Source organism: Paramacrobiotus metropolitanus, unplaced genomic scaffold, assembly GCF_019649055.1.
Source record: "Paramacrobiotus metropolitanus isolate TYO unplaced genomic scaffold, Prichtersi_v1.0 Parri_scaffold0000053, whole genome shotgun sequence".
In the NCBI taxonomy this organism is placed as follows: Eukaryota; Metazoa; Tardigrada; class Eutardigrada; order Parachela; family Macrobiotidae; genus Paramacrobiotus; species Paramacrobiotus metropolitanus.
In genome coordinates this window covers 712,475-729,502 of record NW_026570273.1, presented here as the reverse complement: position 1 = coordinate 729,502, position 17,028 = coordinate 712,475, and the positions used below count along the sequence as shown (strand labels likewise).

The window sequence follows — 17,028 nt, the reverse complement described above, 5'->3', positions numbered from 1 at the left end:
CCACCACTGCAAAACCGACCACCCCACCACTGTCTCGGCAACCAAAACGAATTGAGTCAATTGACCAACTTACAAGTTAGAGTTGGGAAAACTTTGTTATTCTGGAATCACGACCACGTGATATTCCGTGGTCTTGAACGAATTTATCGATTTTTTATTCAGTTTTGGCATCAAGATTTGGCATCAAGAAAAAATGATTTGAGGAAGAACACATACGAAGGTCTTCAAACATTAAAACTGCTCAAAACTGTTTCCCAAGGCGCTGTCATTCGTCGTAGTGTTTCGACCCGCTTAAAGCTGCCACGCTTCCACGGGTGGTTGCCATTGGTACTGATTTGCTGTTGAAGTTAAAAAACTACAGACCTGCGAGTACTTCAAATTTTTTTTCTGTGGAAAATTATGTTCCAGAAAGGCGGAACTGCGTGTAATGTGCTGATTTAAAGGACAGCCAGCTGGCAGCTGCACATTTGAGCGAATGCTTGGCAGTCATTAGGCGAGAATTGCAGTTAAGGGATTGGCCCGGTACATAATACTAAATTCGTGTATATGGACGGGAATATTTGCTTTCGCGCACTTCCAAACCCTTTCTTGGGTTGCTTTTTGATACTGTGAGCCGAATAATTGTATCCATTGGCGTGAAACGTTTTCGCGCGCAACATCCGGTTGCATAGTTATGAGGGTAAAAAAATTCCAAAAAGTTTAAATGCATAATTCAGGTCTACCACAAGTCTCATTATGGACCGATCCTTTTCAAATTTTGCACGTAAGTGCACATAGCCATGGAGATCGTCTTTACACCGAACCACCGTTACACCATTTTTAAAATTTTTTAATTCATTTTAAAATGTGAAAACAATGCCAGAACTGTGGCTCCGTGAAAAAACCATTTCATGCATATAGATATGTGCGTTATTTTCATACAGCCATAACTCCCGAACCGGATGTTGCGCGCTCAAACGCTTTTCACGCCAATGTATACAAATTACAAATCATCTTGCTGCAATATGTCGCAAACCAAAGCAAAAAGGGGTTTGGGAGTGCGCGAAAGTGGAAGTTTTCGAACAGATACTAAAATGTGGTGCTATGTACCGGGCCAAATCCTTAAGCAAGGTATGCTTCGTTATTGACCAGCGACTACTGAGAACAAGAGAATTTTTGGGAAACTTGAAATACCTTCATTATTTTGTCACAGAAGGCGGAGCCGTAGGCAACGCCGAGATGCTGGAGCTCGCGAAGCAGCAAACATGCAAGAAATTTCGCGTACAGTCTTCGATTTTAGAAAGTGCTAACAGCGGAGAAGGACATACAACGAAATGCTTTTGTCCTTATTTAATTAAAGTGGTTTAACTTTGTTCTGTGGTCAAAGTAATAGTAAAAAATGTGACTATTACTGTTTTAATTTATCACTTATTATTGCACTGATTGTTGAAGGGCAGCAGCAGTGGTGCATTAGCGGTCAAACTGGGATGTAAAGGGCTTCAGTAAATTGTTGTCGGATGCGTTGAGAAAGCTCAGAATGGTGAGAAAAAGAGGAAAACAAGTTTTAATAAATTACAGGGTCCCTATGTATCAGCTGCACGAAATTTAGCTGATGGCGACTGATCTGGAAATAAACAGATTGGAAACAAAAAAATTTACGTTTTTGTGAGAAAAACAACTTTAAAAATTCGCATATCAGGTTTTAGGCCATTCTGCAGTCAATTAAACGGTTAGGCAAATTTTCCAGTAGTTATTATCATCAAGTGACATCAACTGTGCAGTGTGCAGGGACATTGTTGTGTATTTTGCGTATAATAAAATCCTACTATACGCATCGTTCATAAAATCTGCAGTTATGAGTTCACATACGATATATTTACAAACCTGCAGTTACGAGTTTTATTTCTGCGATTTTTTTTTGTGATTTGTCCATTGCATTGTTTACTCCGCGCAATTTGCGCGGGGTCTACTAGTTTTCATTAAATCTTTTTATAGTAGCAACGCTTTCATTTGATTATGCTAACGTTTCCATACTTACTTATGTGTTAATTATTCTTTCGCAGGATCGAGGCTCTCAGACAAAATTTTATTACCAGAAGTACAGCGTGCATAATTTTAAACAAGAAAACAGTGACAAACACTGATGACTGTGCACTGTGCAGCGCCATCGAATGAAACGACCAGTTTTTCTCCGAATTAAGTGGGTGGGTTAATTTTCAGTGGCGTGTCTCAGGGAACCTTTCCATGTTCTGATGGTGGCTAGTTTTGGCAATTCTTGCACGGGAGCTTGACGCAAAGCAAGAAATCGTGCCTTTGTTATTTAACAATGCTAATAAAATTTTCTTTATGTTGTCCAAATCGATATTCAAAGTATTACGAAATACGTAATTTAGGGTACGCGTATTCGGCTGACTGAGTATAAATCCTCAACTTTATTACCTTTCAGGAAGTCACAAAGAATCTTTCTAGCACGAAAACTGTACGTACTTGTACATATGTATAGAGAATTTAATCAAGCAGCCGCCACTAGATGCGATTAACTGCAACAGAAGAACCGTTTCATCGTCCGTCGGAGTTCCTTCATGGTCAGCACCACTAGCACGGGGTCCAGCGCGCCCTGTAGCGAGTACATAACGTAGGCAATCTGTCGCAGCACCGGCAGATCCACATCTACAAACACCGCCACAGTGAAATACATCTGCAGCGGCGTCCAGCAAATCACCACGCTAATCGTTAACACCGTCAACACCAGGAACCCGCGCTTCTGATCCTGCGCGCGGCCGTTCCCCCGGCTCTCATTCAGCGTCGGCGTGTGCCCGTCGGCGAACGACTGCAGCATCGTCATCCGCTTGACATCCATCGACACCGGGCTGAGATTTACCCGCTTCCTGTGTAAATACCGGTACAGCAGGAACGGGTACGCACCAGCCATGAAAAAGATCGGACCGAGGTAAACGACGATCATCACTACGGCGTCCCACACCAGGAGCTCGTTGGTGTTGAGACTGCATACGTCCGGGACCCGGTAGTACGCCGCGTCCAGTAGGACTCCGGGAAGCCCGATGATGTGGACGTAGAGGACCATGAGACCGATCATCAGGAAAGCGGCCCCGGCACGGTGCTTGGTGCGGTAGGAATGCGGGAAGAACATGGCCCAGATGCGGTTGAGCGTGATGACGACGTGCACGTGCATGGCGACCCCTTCGAAGACCCAGGCGGCGTACATGTGCAGTGTGCAGGCCGGTTTGGAAAGTGGCCATTGAGGACTGGTCTGGTCCAGCACCACCATCCAGTTATTGGTTAAACAGAAGATCACATTGGCTAAAATAAAATCAAAGAATACGTCATTTCCGGTATGCATTTAGCTGCCGATTTAGTACTTGTAAATTATTAATCACTTTACGAACTAGAAATACAGCATGAATATTTATTAGAAATTAGAAGCGAGGTGTTATATATTTATTAATTTTTTTCTTTTTTTAATTTTTTGATTTAAGCAGGTAATAAACCCATTATAAGTCAAAACTATAATAAATCCATTATCATCAGCTAGATTTTATACAGCTGATTCTTAAGTAAGTATTCCAATGAGTTAGGTGCAAATACATTTTGCAATTAATAATTATTAAGCTTGGTACTACTTCACTATAAGTCGAATAATACGGCCGTGTAAATTTTTTACCAGACAACACAGAATTAATATTTAACTGTATGGACTTGCCAAGTAGAAGCGCAATAATATAAATCGCGAAGAGTGTTCGAAGGTGTTTGTAGAAAAGGAAGAAAGCAAGCACCACAATATTCAGAAGCAATGTCAGCGCTGTAATAGCCGCCAGGAATACGGGAGCGAACGTCCATCGCGATACAGCCGCAACAGAGCAGTCGGTGCAATTGCCAGTCACATTGCCATCATCCGCGATCCAGCGGCTAATCATGGTGCAATTTGCCCGAAAACGACGTGGGCAGGGTGACCGGTAAAAACTAATTGGCACACCTAGCGTTATTCTTAAGGTACGGCAAGTTTAGAATAGATGTATCAAAAGCAAACGGTCATTTTCCTGGTAAAGGTAGCGGCAACTTCACAGCGGCGCTCGTTAAATAGTGAACACATTAGTCCTTTGCAATATTTACAGGTGCATTGGGACTCCGATGGATCTTGAAAACGCCCGGCTTAATTTTCAGAGCAGCGATACAAGAAACCAGTCTTTTCGTTCAATGCAGCGAAAATAATCAGCATGGAGAAATATGAGCTTCTCTTTAAGAGCGCCGTGAAATGAGCGAGGGTGACGGGATCGATTACCACCCGGAACCGTCATATGTATGAAAAACTGTTACCATGACCTTATTGACGTGCCTGATTTCCTGAACGGTTCAGTTGACACGGCATGTGCCCACTATACGCTCGACAATCATCGTGCCTATTTTAATCAGCACGCGGAGCATTATAGACAAATTGGCGTATTGATCAACAGAAATGTAACCAGCTGGACAAAAATGATTTCCGCACGAGTTGGACGATGGGCCGACGACAAACCTGTCAGAGATGATCGTCTTAAAGACGCTTCACGGTCGGTTGCGTGTGGTATAAACAAGTTCAGAAATCTAATGCAGCGGATAATGACGGCATTATGCTCGCGACCCGGGAATGGTAATAATATCATTACTGTTATATACTGTGATCGCTCAACACAGTTGGTAAACTGACGCTTGTCGCAGTCATTCTTCCTGTGGAATTTCCATCTGCTATTGTATGCACGTTGCACATTTTTCCGCTAGGAGAACATGGACGCTGTTCAGTGTTTTATGACACCGCATGTTTTAATATTATGCATAATTAACTTTAACTACATACTTATCTATTAATGCACTAACGCAAAACATAAATGCTACAACAAAGTTTTCGGGTTGGTTACTTTATTGTTTCGTTGGTTCCGTGGGTCGAATGCAAATGCAGGTGAAAAAGGAATATAAAATGAATTGTTTTGCAAATTTTGCTTACGGCCACCAAATGATCGAATGATGCGTCAGCAATAAAACATTTTGCTGCTGTCCGCGCACGCACTGTTAATGCCGGTAATTACAGCATTTTTGTGAAGAAACTCCAGGTAAATGCAATAGCTTTTATTTGTACTTGAATTTATATTCCTGGATAACCGTCACGCAAACAAAATCCGGATGATTCCGCAAAATTTTTGGCGGGGATAATTTATTTTTGTAATTCGCCACATGACGTCCTGCCGACTCTTGCATCTGCGTTATACGTTTAATAACGCGTAAACTAACAACATGTTTGCACACCAGGTCAGAATGCATCCGGTATGGGTTTGAACTGTGCGCGTCATATTGTTCTAATAATCTACGACGTACACAGAGCCGCCGAGATAACATTTCTTATTTTCGTTAATCAACCTCGCAAAATAAGCATTCAAAATTCATGGATTATTTGCACAGACGCTAACCAATTGTTAAGAGCTTGCCATGATCAAAATGCAAAAAGCAGGAAACGGTAATCAGTGTTTGCATTCATTGCATCAAATAGTCTAATAGTGCGCAGCAGGTGCAATGCATCCGCGTAAAAACAGGAAACTACATAAAAACAGCGGTCTCTTTTCTATGCAACCAAATACTTTAATTACAGCGTATAATATTTTGCAATGGCGTTCTTAACTACAATGGTTCGCATTCTTCTGTACATTTTATCGACCGCTTTCGTTTTTCTTTTCGTTGTCGACTTGACGGATTTACGGAATTACCACCTGGAAACCGTAGCCAATATGCCGTCAAAAAACAAATTCCTACGTTTACTCAGTTTCTGCCAGTCGCATATCTTCCATTTCCGTGCTTCAGGTTTACTGCTGCTTACCTGCATTAAATTCAACACGATAGCGGCGTTCACGCAAAACCTGTGGCGAATGTCAAAGAAGGCATTTCTACGCGGTTTTATCCTGTTCTTGGTTTTGTCGTTTGGTCGAATGATTCCCTCGTGGATCGCGCAGCTTATGTTTACCGACAGCGGATCCGATGCGCCTCTGATCCTGTATTCTTTCTTCGCCGTTCCTGCTGACGTTATGGTGATCAATATTTATGAAATTGGTGGATTAGCGAATATAATGGCGTATCTGTACCTTAGCTATTTCGTCGTTGTTTGCATCATAACGTGTTCGGAGATGGAGGCACTGCACGCGGCACTGGAATCGCCAGAGCAAAATCCGTTCAGTATCCTGTACAAGTATTTGGTGTTTCATACGCGATTTAACGAAAGCCGGTTGGTAATGCGGAATCTGCTGCTGGTGTATATGGTGGCGTTGTTTCTGGAGAGCGGCGCGTATGTTGTGCGAGTGGTGGATTTAGTGGCGGGATTTGCTACACAGGATCCGAAAAGTTTGGTTGATGATACGATTGTCATTGTGGATCAGATTGTGCTGGCTGTCGCGCAGTTAATGTGTCTGCATATGCAGATGTGCGCGGTTGGCGATAAGGTAAACAAGTTGTCACAAATTTTTGCTGGGCGGAGACCAACGAAGCAGTCGCTGCACCAACAGAAAATGGCAGCTGCACAAATTTTTCTGCCTATTCATTAGACACAACGCGATGCTGCAATTTTAATCTTATCGGTAGTTTTCAACACATAAGCTTCCGTGAATGTACTGCGTATACAGATAATGTGTGGTGACTGTGGCCTTTCTTGTTGCTTTTTCGGCTAAGTAAATACTAAATATGTGTTTATTTTTAGCATCACCGGATTCTGGAAAAAATAGACGATATTGGCAACATTCCAATCGACATGCATTCGAGAAAGGTCAGCGCTGTTTTCCACTTTTATTAGAGTGATCACAGATTCTGAATTTGAATTGTGCACTCACTAGTAGTCGATGCTCTCACCCTTATCATACTGCAGGATGCTTTGTCCACCGATGCTGGAAACCGCTGTATAGCTTTGGCAAGGACATTATCGGCTTCGGAGCGACCGTTGGGATTTGCGGTAGGAACGTTCTGTGAATTCGATCGCAAGGTTCTCTTGTTGGTACGTTTTCTTTTGTGATAACTTTCTGAAACTTTTACTGGACTCCGTGAAACTTAACATTATGCGTGCATCTGCTGCAAGGAGAAATTCGTTGGCTGCTGTTTAGATGATTGGCTGTTTGGGGAGTTTAATCGAATTTGCCATCAACCGCACGGATGAGATGGGGCAGAACTACTGCTACATTCCAGTTACCGGCAATGGAACAACAGCATGAATCGCACGGACTGTCAACGCCAGTTCTTCGTTTCGTCCTAGTTCATTAGAACTCTTTAATCTATCCGCAGCGCGAGAGATAGGGGTATGCAAACACCGATTTGCGGACCTCGATATTCCGCTGAGCTGCGAGTATTTTCGAGTGCTAGCAGTGTAAGAAAATGATTCCATGGGATACAATGGATTTTCATCGCTGTGTCCATTGTTCGAATTAGGCAGCAAACCGTCGATTAAACCGGCTTTCCCGCGGCAGTCCAACTTGTATATTATTGATCTGTTTGTACAAAGCCAGATGACGTTATTCTAAAGCCGGATAGACATCCTTCGCTTAATCTACTAAGTCTTACGTTGTTGTTCTGATGATAGGAAAGTGCGGAATTCTCGATGTTTTCTAAAAAGCATGCCTTTTCCATTTCCCAATATCGGTGATGTAAAGCCGTTGTAAAATTCCCTTGGCTTTGTTTCTCTTTTCTGCTTCAAATACGTTTCTCCATTTTGTGTTTACTGATGGAGTAGATTGTCACTGATAAAATAAGGGCAACCCATTCGATGCCGCCTTTGAAACATAAAACATTGTACTTCAGCCTGACTTTCAAAGCGGCGTTTAAGTGGGGAACACCTGAATGCTGGTGCCTTGTATATTACGTACGTACTACGTACTAAGGTGCCCTTTAATTTCCTATGTTTATCTAGCATTATCGTTATACTCGTACAAGCACTCTGTGAATAGCATGGATCGAAATTCATGGATTATTTATACAGATACTGATCATTTATGTCGAGCTCTAGGTAACCGGAAACCATATGTACGCAACTGCATTTATTGTTGGTTTTATCTTCAACGTTGAATCAAGCTGTCCATAGCAGACCGGGAGCAGCAGGATGCACGCAGAAAAACCAGCAATTTCACATAACACAACAGTTTTCTATGTCGTATAACGACACAAATCTAAGCAGCATAGCAAGTTTCTTGTTTTGCGATGGCGTTTGTGGTCACTGTAATTCGTTTTTTGTTGTACTTCTGGACGACCGCCTTCGTCTTTCTCTTTATTGTCGACTTGACCGATCTGCGCAATTTCCACATAGAGAGAGTGGCCAATATGCCGTCGGAAAACAGATTCCTCCGTTTGCTCAGCTTCTGCCAGACACAAATCTGCCATTTCCGGGCCTCGGGTTTACTACTGCTAACATGCATTAAATTTAGGAAAATACACGCGTTCGCCCAAAACCTGTGGCAAAAATCAAGAAGCGCATGTTTACGCGGTTTTCTTTTGCTCCTTGTTTTGACGTTTAGTTTGCTGGTTCCTCTTTGGATCGCGCAGTTTATTTTTACCGACAGCGCAGAGTATTTGCCGCCCGTAGTTTATTCCTTCCTCACCATTCCCGCGTACATTATGGTGGTCAATGATCACATTGGCGCCTTGTCTTATATAACGGCCTATGTGTATCTCAGCTTTTTTGTTGTGGTGTGCATCCATGCGCGATGGGAGATGGATGCACTGTATGCGGCACTGGAAGCACCAACGAAAAATCCGTTCAGTATTCTGCACAAGTATTTGGAGTTCCATACGCGATTTAACGAAAGTCGGTTGCTGATTCGAAATATGCTGTTGGTCTACATGGTGACATTATTTTTGGAGAGCGGTGCGTACATTGTGCGAGTGGTGGATTTGGTGGCGGGATTCGCTACACAGGATCCGAACAGCTTGATTGATGATACGATTTTCATTGTGGATCAGATTGTGCTGGCTGTCGCGCAGTTAATGTGTCTGCATATACAAATGGGCTGGGTTGGAGACAAGGTAAGCAGTGTATTGCAAAATTAGAACGAGCGCGAAAAGGAGCAATCACGACTGAAAACGGAAAATGGCAGCGGCGGCAAATTTTTCTGCCCACAGTTTTGCGAACCTTTCGTGTTCAGTGAAGTCGCCCGATTTTGAGACTTCGAACCGCACAAAATTTAAAGGAAATTTTAAAAGTCAAAAATTATTGACTGACAGACGCCAAATAGGGTGCAAAGATTTTAAAGCCGATCTCTTAGTGGCGACAAATGTGCTAGATTCAACGCCCGGCACTGCGGTTTGTAACCTTATCGATAATTTGCGACACATTCATTTCCGCGTACATAGTGCACATAAGGCGTGAACTTCGTTGTTGCAAGGTTTGGCTGCATTATATATTTATTTTCAGCATCACCGGATTTTGGAAAGAATAGAAGAAATCGCCAACCATCCGCTCAACGTACACAAGAGTAAGGTCAGCGCTGTTCGACATTCATTACAGTGATTGCAGATTCAAAAATACCGCGGAAATACATGAACTGAGCTTTTCGTGAGTTGATGAAGCGTGTGTGATATTGTAGCCTGCGTTACAAACCAATGATAGTCATCGTTTTACCACGTTGGCGAGGACCTTATCGGCTTCCGAGCGACCTTTAGGGTTTGCTATAGGAACTTTCTGTGAATTCGATCGAAAGGTTCTCCTGCTGGTATGTTGTCGCTGTTGTGGTGCGTTTTTGAGATTTTTGGGAGATTCTTTGAAATGTTAACGCAAAGCATGCAGCTGTTACTAAAGCACCTCTTTGGCTGCTGTTTAGATGATTGGCTGTTTGGGAAGCTTAATCGAATATGCCATCAACCGAACGGATGAGATGGGACAGAACTACTGCTACGTTCCAATTACCGGCAATGGAACAGCATGAACGAACAAATTGACGAACTCGTTTTCATTCGGAGCTAAACTATTGTTGATTAAATTGGGTGGCTTGACCGCGCGAGAAGGATTTATGCTGTCACTTTGTTGTTGACCTTGTTGTTCACCGCAGAATTGCCTCGAGTGAGCTCCAGTACCATTGAAAAATGAGATGAGTGAAAATGGAAAGGTCTTACACTAAACACATACTGTAATGACACAGGTTTAAGGAACGCTCCAGGGGCCGGGGAGTGCACACGAGTCGTCGGCCCGTTTCAAGATCAAAGAGACCGACGGTCCGGGTGCGCTGACCACGCCTCCCCTACGTTCCTTAAACCTGTGTCATTACAGTACCAGAGATTTTCGGGATAATATACGGAATACACTTTGTGCCTGTGGAATCAACAAAACCTTCATGACTATCATAAATAAATTTGTGGGCAGCACCGCACCCTGACAGGCGACAGCGCATCGGCCCACCGGTGTCCTGTGCCCGCACACGGCCACTTCAACGCCGCGTTTGACGTCAGGCCGGCGAATGGAGACATCGAATGGGCTGCCAGCATCTACCCGCTTCCTGTCTCAGTAATAAACAAAAAAGCCTATTCGAAGACAACCAAGAGAATTTTACAGCGACCGTACATAGAACAACCTGGGAGATGCACAATTCCTCCATATAAATTTTGGAAACACAAGTAACTGCACGGAAATGCGGAAAACTTCTCACCGGCGTCTGAATACTGCCAGGCTTCAAAAGTGGTAGAAAAGTATAAACTCATGCGGCTTAAGCCGCCGAATTGTTGAAGTCTCATGATTATGATTGAATGAAGGGTAACAACTGCCTAATTGGGTATAAGGGATAAACCCTGGTGATGATACTCAACGTTGAAAAATGTAGTACTTTTTTTGCCGTCACACCTCCTTTATGTTTCTCGAAAGACAAAAGAAATGCAATAGCCGAAAGGGCTATCAAGTTGTAAACGTGTGGGAGTGATTTGCGGACGATCCATAAAGGCTACAAGCTTTTCACAGAAAGAAAGCCGTAGTAAAATTCTAAGCTGATTCTGAATCTGCATTTCGTTTGCTGAAATTCCAAAATATTTCGACTTATGCAAAAGTCATACTTATCAAATTGATAATGAGCATGAAGAACATAAAAAACTATAAAGAGAATGTGAAATCCGTTTTGAAAAATTCCAAGCGGTCGAGGCTGTAGGCCTTGCCATAAATTTGGGCCTTTAATTACAACCTGGTGCCTTTGACCAAAACGTGCCGAAAATTTCAGCGAGTCTCATCACCAGTAACCATACATCTTGGTAGCGGTATACCCGGTATACAAGAAAGTATGCACTGCTACGTTAAGAGAGACACTGAAGCTGCCATACAAGTAAGCGTTTATAAAGAGCTTTAAGGTTCATTCATCCCACCTTTGGCGTTCAGAAAATATGAGATACAAACCGTTTTTTCAGATGACTTAACCCAGTTTAGGCAATTCTTGTTCTTGAATTTCAAGTCGCATTCATGAAAAATAGCTACAGGCTCGCCAGTTTACACATGCCTAAAACTTTTGAAGTCAAGAAGATTTTTTGTTATTTGTCCAAACGCCGGAACGCTTTTATTATACTTATCTCTTTTAAATTTTCTGTTTTTGTTTCGATAATTGGATTGTGCGGAGTTCCCTGAGTTTTTTTAATAATAGTACGAATTTCGAAAATCATGTTTTTCTCAAGTTGTGGGATGTGCGATTGCTGTAAAATTCTCTTGTCTGTGCTTCAAATAGGCTTGTCTCTATTGTGTTTCACTGATACAGTACGTTGTCAGCTGGCACTGCCACTCGGTCGCTTTGGTTTACTGTCGCCTAACCTCTTCTTCACCACCCCGACGACACTGGCGCCGCCCGGACAAGTGGATGTGCCGGCGGTATCCCGGAAGCTGGCCGATAATGGAAGCCCATCCGATGTCGCTTTTGAAACTTCGTGCTCCCGCTTCACGTCCAGCGCAGCGTTGAAGTGCCCATGTGCCGGCACTGGACAACGGTGTGCCGATGCGCTGTCGGTGTGCAGTGCTGCCCATAAGTGTGTCTGCGACAGTAGTCGAGGCTTTGCTGATTCCACGGGCACAAAATGTATTCCATATAATATCCCTACAACCGCCGCTGCGACCGCCGGTAAGTGTTGATCGCCATGTTTTCAAAGAGTTTCAGTTGCCCAGATTATCGAATTTGTGGCATTCCCCACCCACAATACTGATACCCCGTTACAAATCACACCTCCACTTTCAAGTCGGGAAAATTAGAGCACCCCGAAATGCCGCATGGGGTGCAGTTAATAAATGTCTAGCGCAATGAACTAATAGGCGTAGACGGGGGTACATAAATATATACTACTTATATATGCATAGGTATAATGTATATACAGCGCACATATATATTATTCATAAGTATATACTGCGTACATATACTGTACCCGCGCGAGTTTAAGGGACAGTAAATTCCCCTGGACCGCCCGCACTAGACGTCGGTTTCTTTGATGTCAAAGAAGCCGACGCCTAGTGCGGGCGGTCTGGGGCAAATTTCTGTCCTTAAACTCGCGCGGGTACAGTATATCACACATAAGTAAATACTGCGCACACATATATACAAAATTATAATATACTGTATACAGATACATACGAGGGGATGACGGTAGCGCATTTCAGCACTCACTGAGTCCCTGTACTTGCTGCCGTCAGCCGGCTGGTGTTTTACATTGTGGCTAGACATGGTGCTTATGTACTGCGCCTGATTAAACACATGTATTGCCGCAACGTTACACTCCAGGCGGGTGACGGCAGCAGTACTGGGGAACGGTGGACCGCGTTTAGTTTTGCCCCTTACAGATGTATGCGTAATTTGTACTTTGTAGCATACCATGCAAATAAGAAGATGCACTCCCCAGAGTATATATACATGCATGTTTTCGTGACGCTGTCCACCGTACTCGAGCTTAATAAAAACTTTACGATATACATGCATACATAGATATCTATTTTGTATGCATGCACTGTATATATGTAATACATACAGTACTTATGACTATGTACAAGCTTGTCCGGTAATTTCTGACGATTCAATACAGCGAAAAACACAGACTAACGGTTGACGCCAAACTTCATAATACAGCGCGCCACCATAATTTGGCCACCAGCGGCTTTCTCCCTATTAGTTTTTGATTTCAACTTCCGCCCACCACCGGCAGTGAATGGTGCCAAGCGAAGCTTAGTTCCACTTAAGGAAGGCAGCGCTAAATTTTCTTAAAATTAAATTTAGCATCTTCGAGATTTTGTTTGCTAATTATACATATAATTATTTCCGCTATTATAATGCGCTGATGTGACTGCAAAATGGCAGCAATTGTGATCTTGTTTCTGCTGCGGCACTCACTGAAACATTAGTGTTCCGGGGTTATCGTTTTCGGTTGATCACAGGAGTTTCGTGATCACAGTTGTAGTTTCTGTAGTACAGTGCCCAGTATCTACTGTCCGATTTCTCCTAAAAACGGCTTCAAGGGGGGAACTTTGAGGTTGCAGACAAATAACGAATGTGAATTCGACTATCACGGCTACACTAGAATACTACGACAGTCGCGTAGCAAATTTGAAATCATCAATCTGATTCTGTGTTTCATAACAAGCCCCGGTCACCTGTCCCGTCTGTCCATCCATAACTTGCCCAACCACCGTTTCCGCCACTTCCGCAACCTGCCCAACAACATCTACCTCCACTTCGGTAACAACATCGACTACCACTGCAACACCAACCAGTACGTTTTCTCCGCTATTGGCACATTTTGTACCAGTACTCATGAAACGTAGGACAGAAAATTAACTTCTTCGTTTTAACACATAATTATATTGCGTAAACATGCACCGATGTTTTGTACACACTTATTGGCTCAAACGAAGTGATTTGCTCACATTGGATATATGTTTTAGTGCTCTCCGTTGATTTAATATAACGAAATGGCTACGCGCGTGAGTACTCTCGCGCGTAGATCTCACCTTAATTTAATTTTTTAACTGGAAGCCGTGGACCGACTGGTCGATTTCTGCTGTTTTAGTTTTATATTTCATCGCTCTTTGATTAAAATATGCATTGTTTTTCAGCGACTACCCCAACCGCTACCACGACTACTACAACCGCGCCTGATACGAGATGTGCGACAAACGGATATTATTTCAATGCGCTCGCCGGAACACCTAGCCGCCGTAAGTGCTAAGCACATGTTTGCGCTGCTACTGAATTCACGACTGCGATCAACCATCCATGTTGACATTTATTAGTATGTGGAGGCTGCTTGTTTGCCACTGTAAGCGCTCCTGCCACTATCACGTTCGTCCAGGATAGTGCTCTCTTTGCCAACTGCCTGTTTAACGTTTTTGGTCCTCCTGGCAGTGGAAAATTATCGGTGAGTCTGCCGTGTGTCAAGCGTTTGGTGTTAGCACTTCCGGAGTATTTCCACGGTTTTAATTACAGGTGAAAGTGACGAGCAGTACGCTGGTAAGACAAGAAATTCACCCAAATCCGAATTTACTAGCCATTCACGGCAGCCCATTTACCCTATTAGCCAACCCATTCACGACTACCGATAACTTCGGCCTTTCACATTTCGGCTTTGCTCATTTTGATATCCACCCATGGTTCGTTTCGTATCACTCCAAAAAATTCAAGCCATTATTTTTCGATTCGTGCTCCTAGTGTTTTCGCGCACTCCACCGGTCTTGTATGTTCCGCTTGTATTCCGCTTATCCGCTCCGTTTCCGTTAAGTGTCCCTCTGCAGCAGGCTCTGTATTCCTGTGTATTTCACCAGTATTCTTGCATATTCTGCCTGTATTCCCGCTCTTTCCTCCGGTCTGTTAATTTTTCTTAGCTTTTCCGGTTTACTTTTTCTTGATTTTGTCTTTGACAGAATACCGGTAGAATGCAGGCAGAATACGCGAGAATACTACGAAATGCGAACACGTATCGAAAAGTAAAGGGTCGACTTTCGTAGCGGTACGAGATCAACCTTATAACAATTTCGACCAAGTCACCAAGCGTTTCGGCCGCGGTTCATTTGTGCCGCCACAAACTTCGGCCATGTACATTTCAGGTAAAATCGGGCGCACGGGAGGGGCGCTGCCGTTGGATCTGTTACTGCAACGGCAAGAATCTTGCTTTTTGTTATCAAACTCGGACAACCAAACTGCAGTCTGACCAAATTAAAAAATATGCAGTTAAAGGCCCTGGCTGCCGATTTTTAAGGCCCACTCAGGAGAAGCGCGCTCTCATGAATTTCTGCGACAGCGACTGTCTCTAGAGATACAGCGCGGTAATGCCGCTTCTGTGATGGGCATCGTCAAAAAAACTGAAATTTTTTATGAGCTTTTGTTTTGTTAATTGCGTTTTAACAAGTGTTCAAGTGATGGTTCAAAAATAAAATCAGTAAAATAAAAAATACAAGTTATAGGAAATCATAAGCAAACACAAGAAAACATAAAAAGACTCAACAACAAGAAACCACTGGAAAATAAGAAAACACAAGAAAACTTTAAAAAATCAAAACATAAGGAAGACAGAACAAACATAAGACAACATAAGAATACGTAACAAAAAATCGGAGACCAAGTAACCAAAAAATCAGAAAAAATCTAGAATCCAAAGTATCCAAAATTCAAAAATCCAAGTATCCTTCCTAAAAATCAGATACCAGGTTACCGATGAAAACTTGTCACACGACTTCACAAGCCGAAATAAAAAGTGGCAGAAGTGATCGCACGCTGGCCGAAGTGATCGCATGGTGACGAACTCGGCCACAGAGAATGTAACTCGGCCAGAGAATCGGACGCGGAAATGCAGCAAAACTACGCATTGTCAGTGGAACGCATTTCAAAAATTGAAAATTTCATTGTACGTACAACTAAAAAAACATCCAAGCGTGCTGATTCGCTTTTTGTGCGATGTGTTTTATGATTTTTTATTATTATAATTCCAAAATGGGCAAAGCAAGGCTTCCAAGAACACCATCAACCATGGTAATGGTTCTGTTTTTAAATGAGTGCAGAGTCTGCACTGCAGACCAGTGTTGGTAACGTGAAATAAGTGTCGGATATACATATTATAAAACTAATTCAATAAAACATTCCGAAATAGTAGCTCAAGGATGCGTACGTCTGGCAAGCCAGTGAAACGAAAAAACACGCCAGCTTTTTCATGATTTCCGGTAAGTACATGGTGTTGTTGCAGGCTTGTACGGGTACCATTGTTGTAATCAACGGAAACCGTTATCCCTGCGGAATGATTACACCTGATCCACTTATTCTCGATGCCACTACAGCGGTAAGAAAACTCTCCTCTTTAATCAACTTATGAGTGCAAAACTTGCAGTGGTACTAAGGAGCTGGCTGTATCCGCATTGTGAAAAGCGGTAGTCGGTTCTTACTTGAAGTTACTTCTGTATACACGGTCAGCGGATAAATTCTGAGCCGTTGCTGCAAGTTGAAAATCACTTCGAATGAGGCATTATTTCTCCTCACGCTCCAGTTTCCTCACAGTATCAACGCACAGACACAGTATGGTCGCACAATAAGATTCGCGAAGTGATAATGCTTCATCAAATTACAGGCAATACTAATCGCTGCAAATAATGGAGCCGGTTCGTTTGTGTTAGCCATTTCGGTGGTGTGAGCGGGATACGAGCAATACTGGACACATGACGATCAGCATGTCAGTATGTGCTATTCTATACGGACGCTCGCGTAAACTTGTTTGCCTGGCGTGAGTTTTTCGTTTTCTCGTTAAATTTGAAAGCAAAGATGAAAGATACTAAATGTGCCTGCTTAGCTTATACGGTATTTATCATATTAATATTTTATGAACTATACTTTTGGCGTCTCAGATGCAAAGTGAAGAAGCTTTCGACATGCGCGTAACGCGTCAACCTCTAAAGGAGTCTGCATTCGTTCCTTATTTCAGTTGTCTAAGAATTTCGCGTAATTATGTCTACGTATATGATACATCTACTGTATAGCGTTTGTGAAGTAAAATCATGTAATTTGCGGAGTGAAAATAAAACTACCGGTTGCTTTTTTCAGTTTCCATATT

At 42.9% G+C, this 17,028-nt stretch overlaps 2 protein-coding genes across 3 annotated transcripts; both read left to right on the top strand.

Moving 5' to 3' along the window:
- Positions 1-5,589: 5,589 nt before the first annotated feature.
- On the top strand, positions 5,590-7,675 carry LOC129592561 (uncharacterized). The gene is made up of 4 exons (XM_055488628.1): positions 5,590-6,458; positions 6,713-6,778; positions 6,878-7,003; positions 7,110-7,675. The coding sequence occupies exons 1-4, from the start codon at positions 5,634-5,636 to the stop codon at positions 7,215-7,217; spliced, it is 1,125 nt and encodes a 374-aa protein (XP_055344603.1). The 5' UTR covers positions 5,590-5,633; the 3' UTR covers positions 7,218-7,675.
- Positions 7,676-11,520: 3,845 nt separating this feature from the next.
- Positions 11,521-16,876, top strand: LOC129592554 (uncharacterized). Of its 2 annotated transcripts, XM_055488619.1 has the most exons (7): positions 11,521-12,074; positions 13,579-13,707; positions 14,051-14,152; positions 14,228-14,352; positions 14,421-14,444; positions 16,171-16,263; positions 16,549-16,876. In XM_055488619.1, the coding sequence occupies exons 1-7, from the start codon at positions 11,624-11,626 to the stop codon at positions 16,609-16,611; spliced, it is 987 nt and encodes a 328-aa protein (XP_055344594.1). In that variant the 5' UTR covers positions 11,521-11,623; the 3' UTR covers positions 16,612-16,876. The 2 variants fall into 2 exon arrangements, with proteins under 2 accessions (XP_055344594.1, XP_055344593.1); XM_055488618.1 differs by lacking the exons at positions 16,171-16,263; positions 16,549-16,876 and having other exon boundaries at positions 14,421-14,746.
- Positions 16,877-17,028: the final 152 nt, after the last annotated feature.

Coding starts and splice junctions, on each gene's coding strand:
- LOC129592554 (XM_055488618.1), top strand. CDS start 11,624: ATGTTTTTCTCAAGTTGTGGGATGTGCGATTGCTGTAAAATTCTCTTG. Junction 12,075..13,578: donor AACCGCCGCTGCGACCGCCG/GTAAGTGTTGAT, acceptor TTTCATAACAAG/CCCCGGTCACCTGTCCCGTC. Junction 13,708..14,050: donor TACCACTGCAACACCAACCA/GTACGTTTTCTC, acceptor ATTGTTTTTCAG/CGACTACCCCAACCGCTACC.
- LOC129592561 (XM_055488628.1), top strand. CDS start 5,634: ATGGCGTTCTTAACTACAATGGTTCGCATTCTTCTGTACATTTTATCG. Junction 6,779..6,877: donor TCGACATGCATTCGAGAAAG/GTCAGCGCTGTT, acceptor ATCATACTGCAG/GATGCTTTGTCCACCGATGC. Junction 7,004..7,109: donor ATCGCAAGGTTCTCTTGTTG/GTACGTTTTCTT, acceptor GCTGCTGTTTAG/ATGATTGGCTGTTTGGGGAG.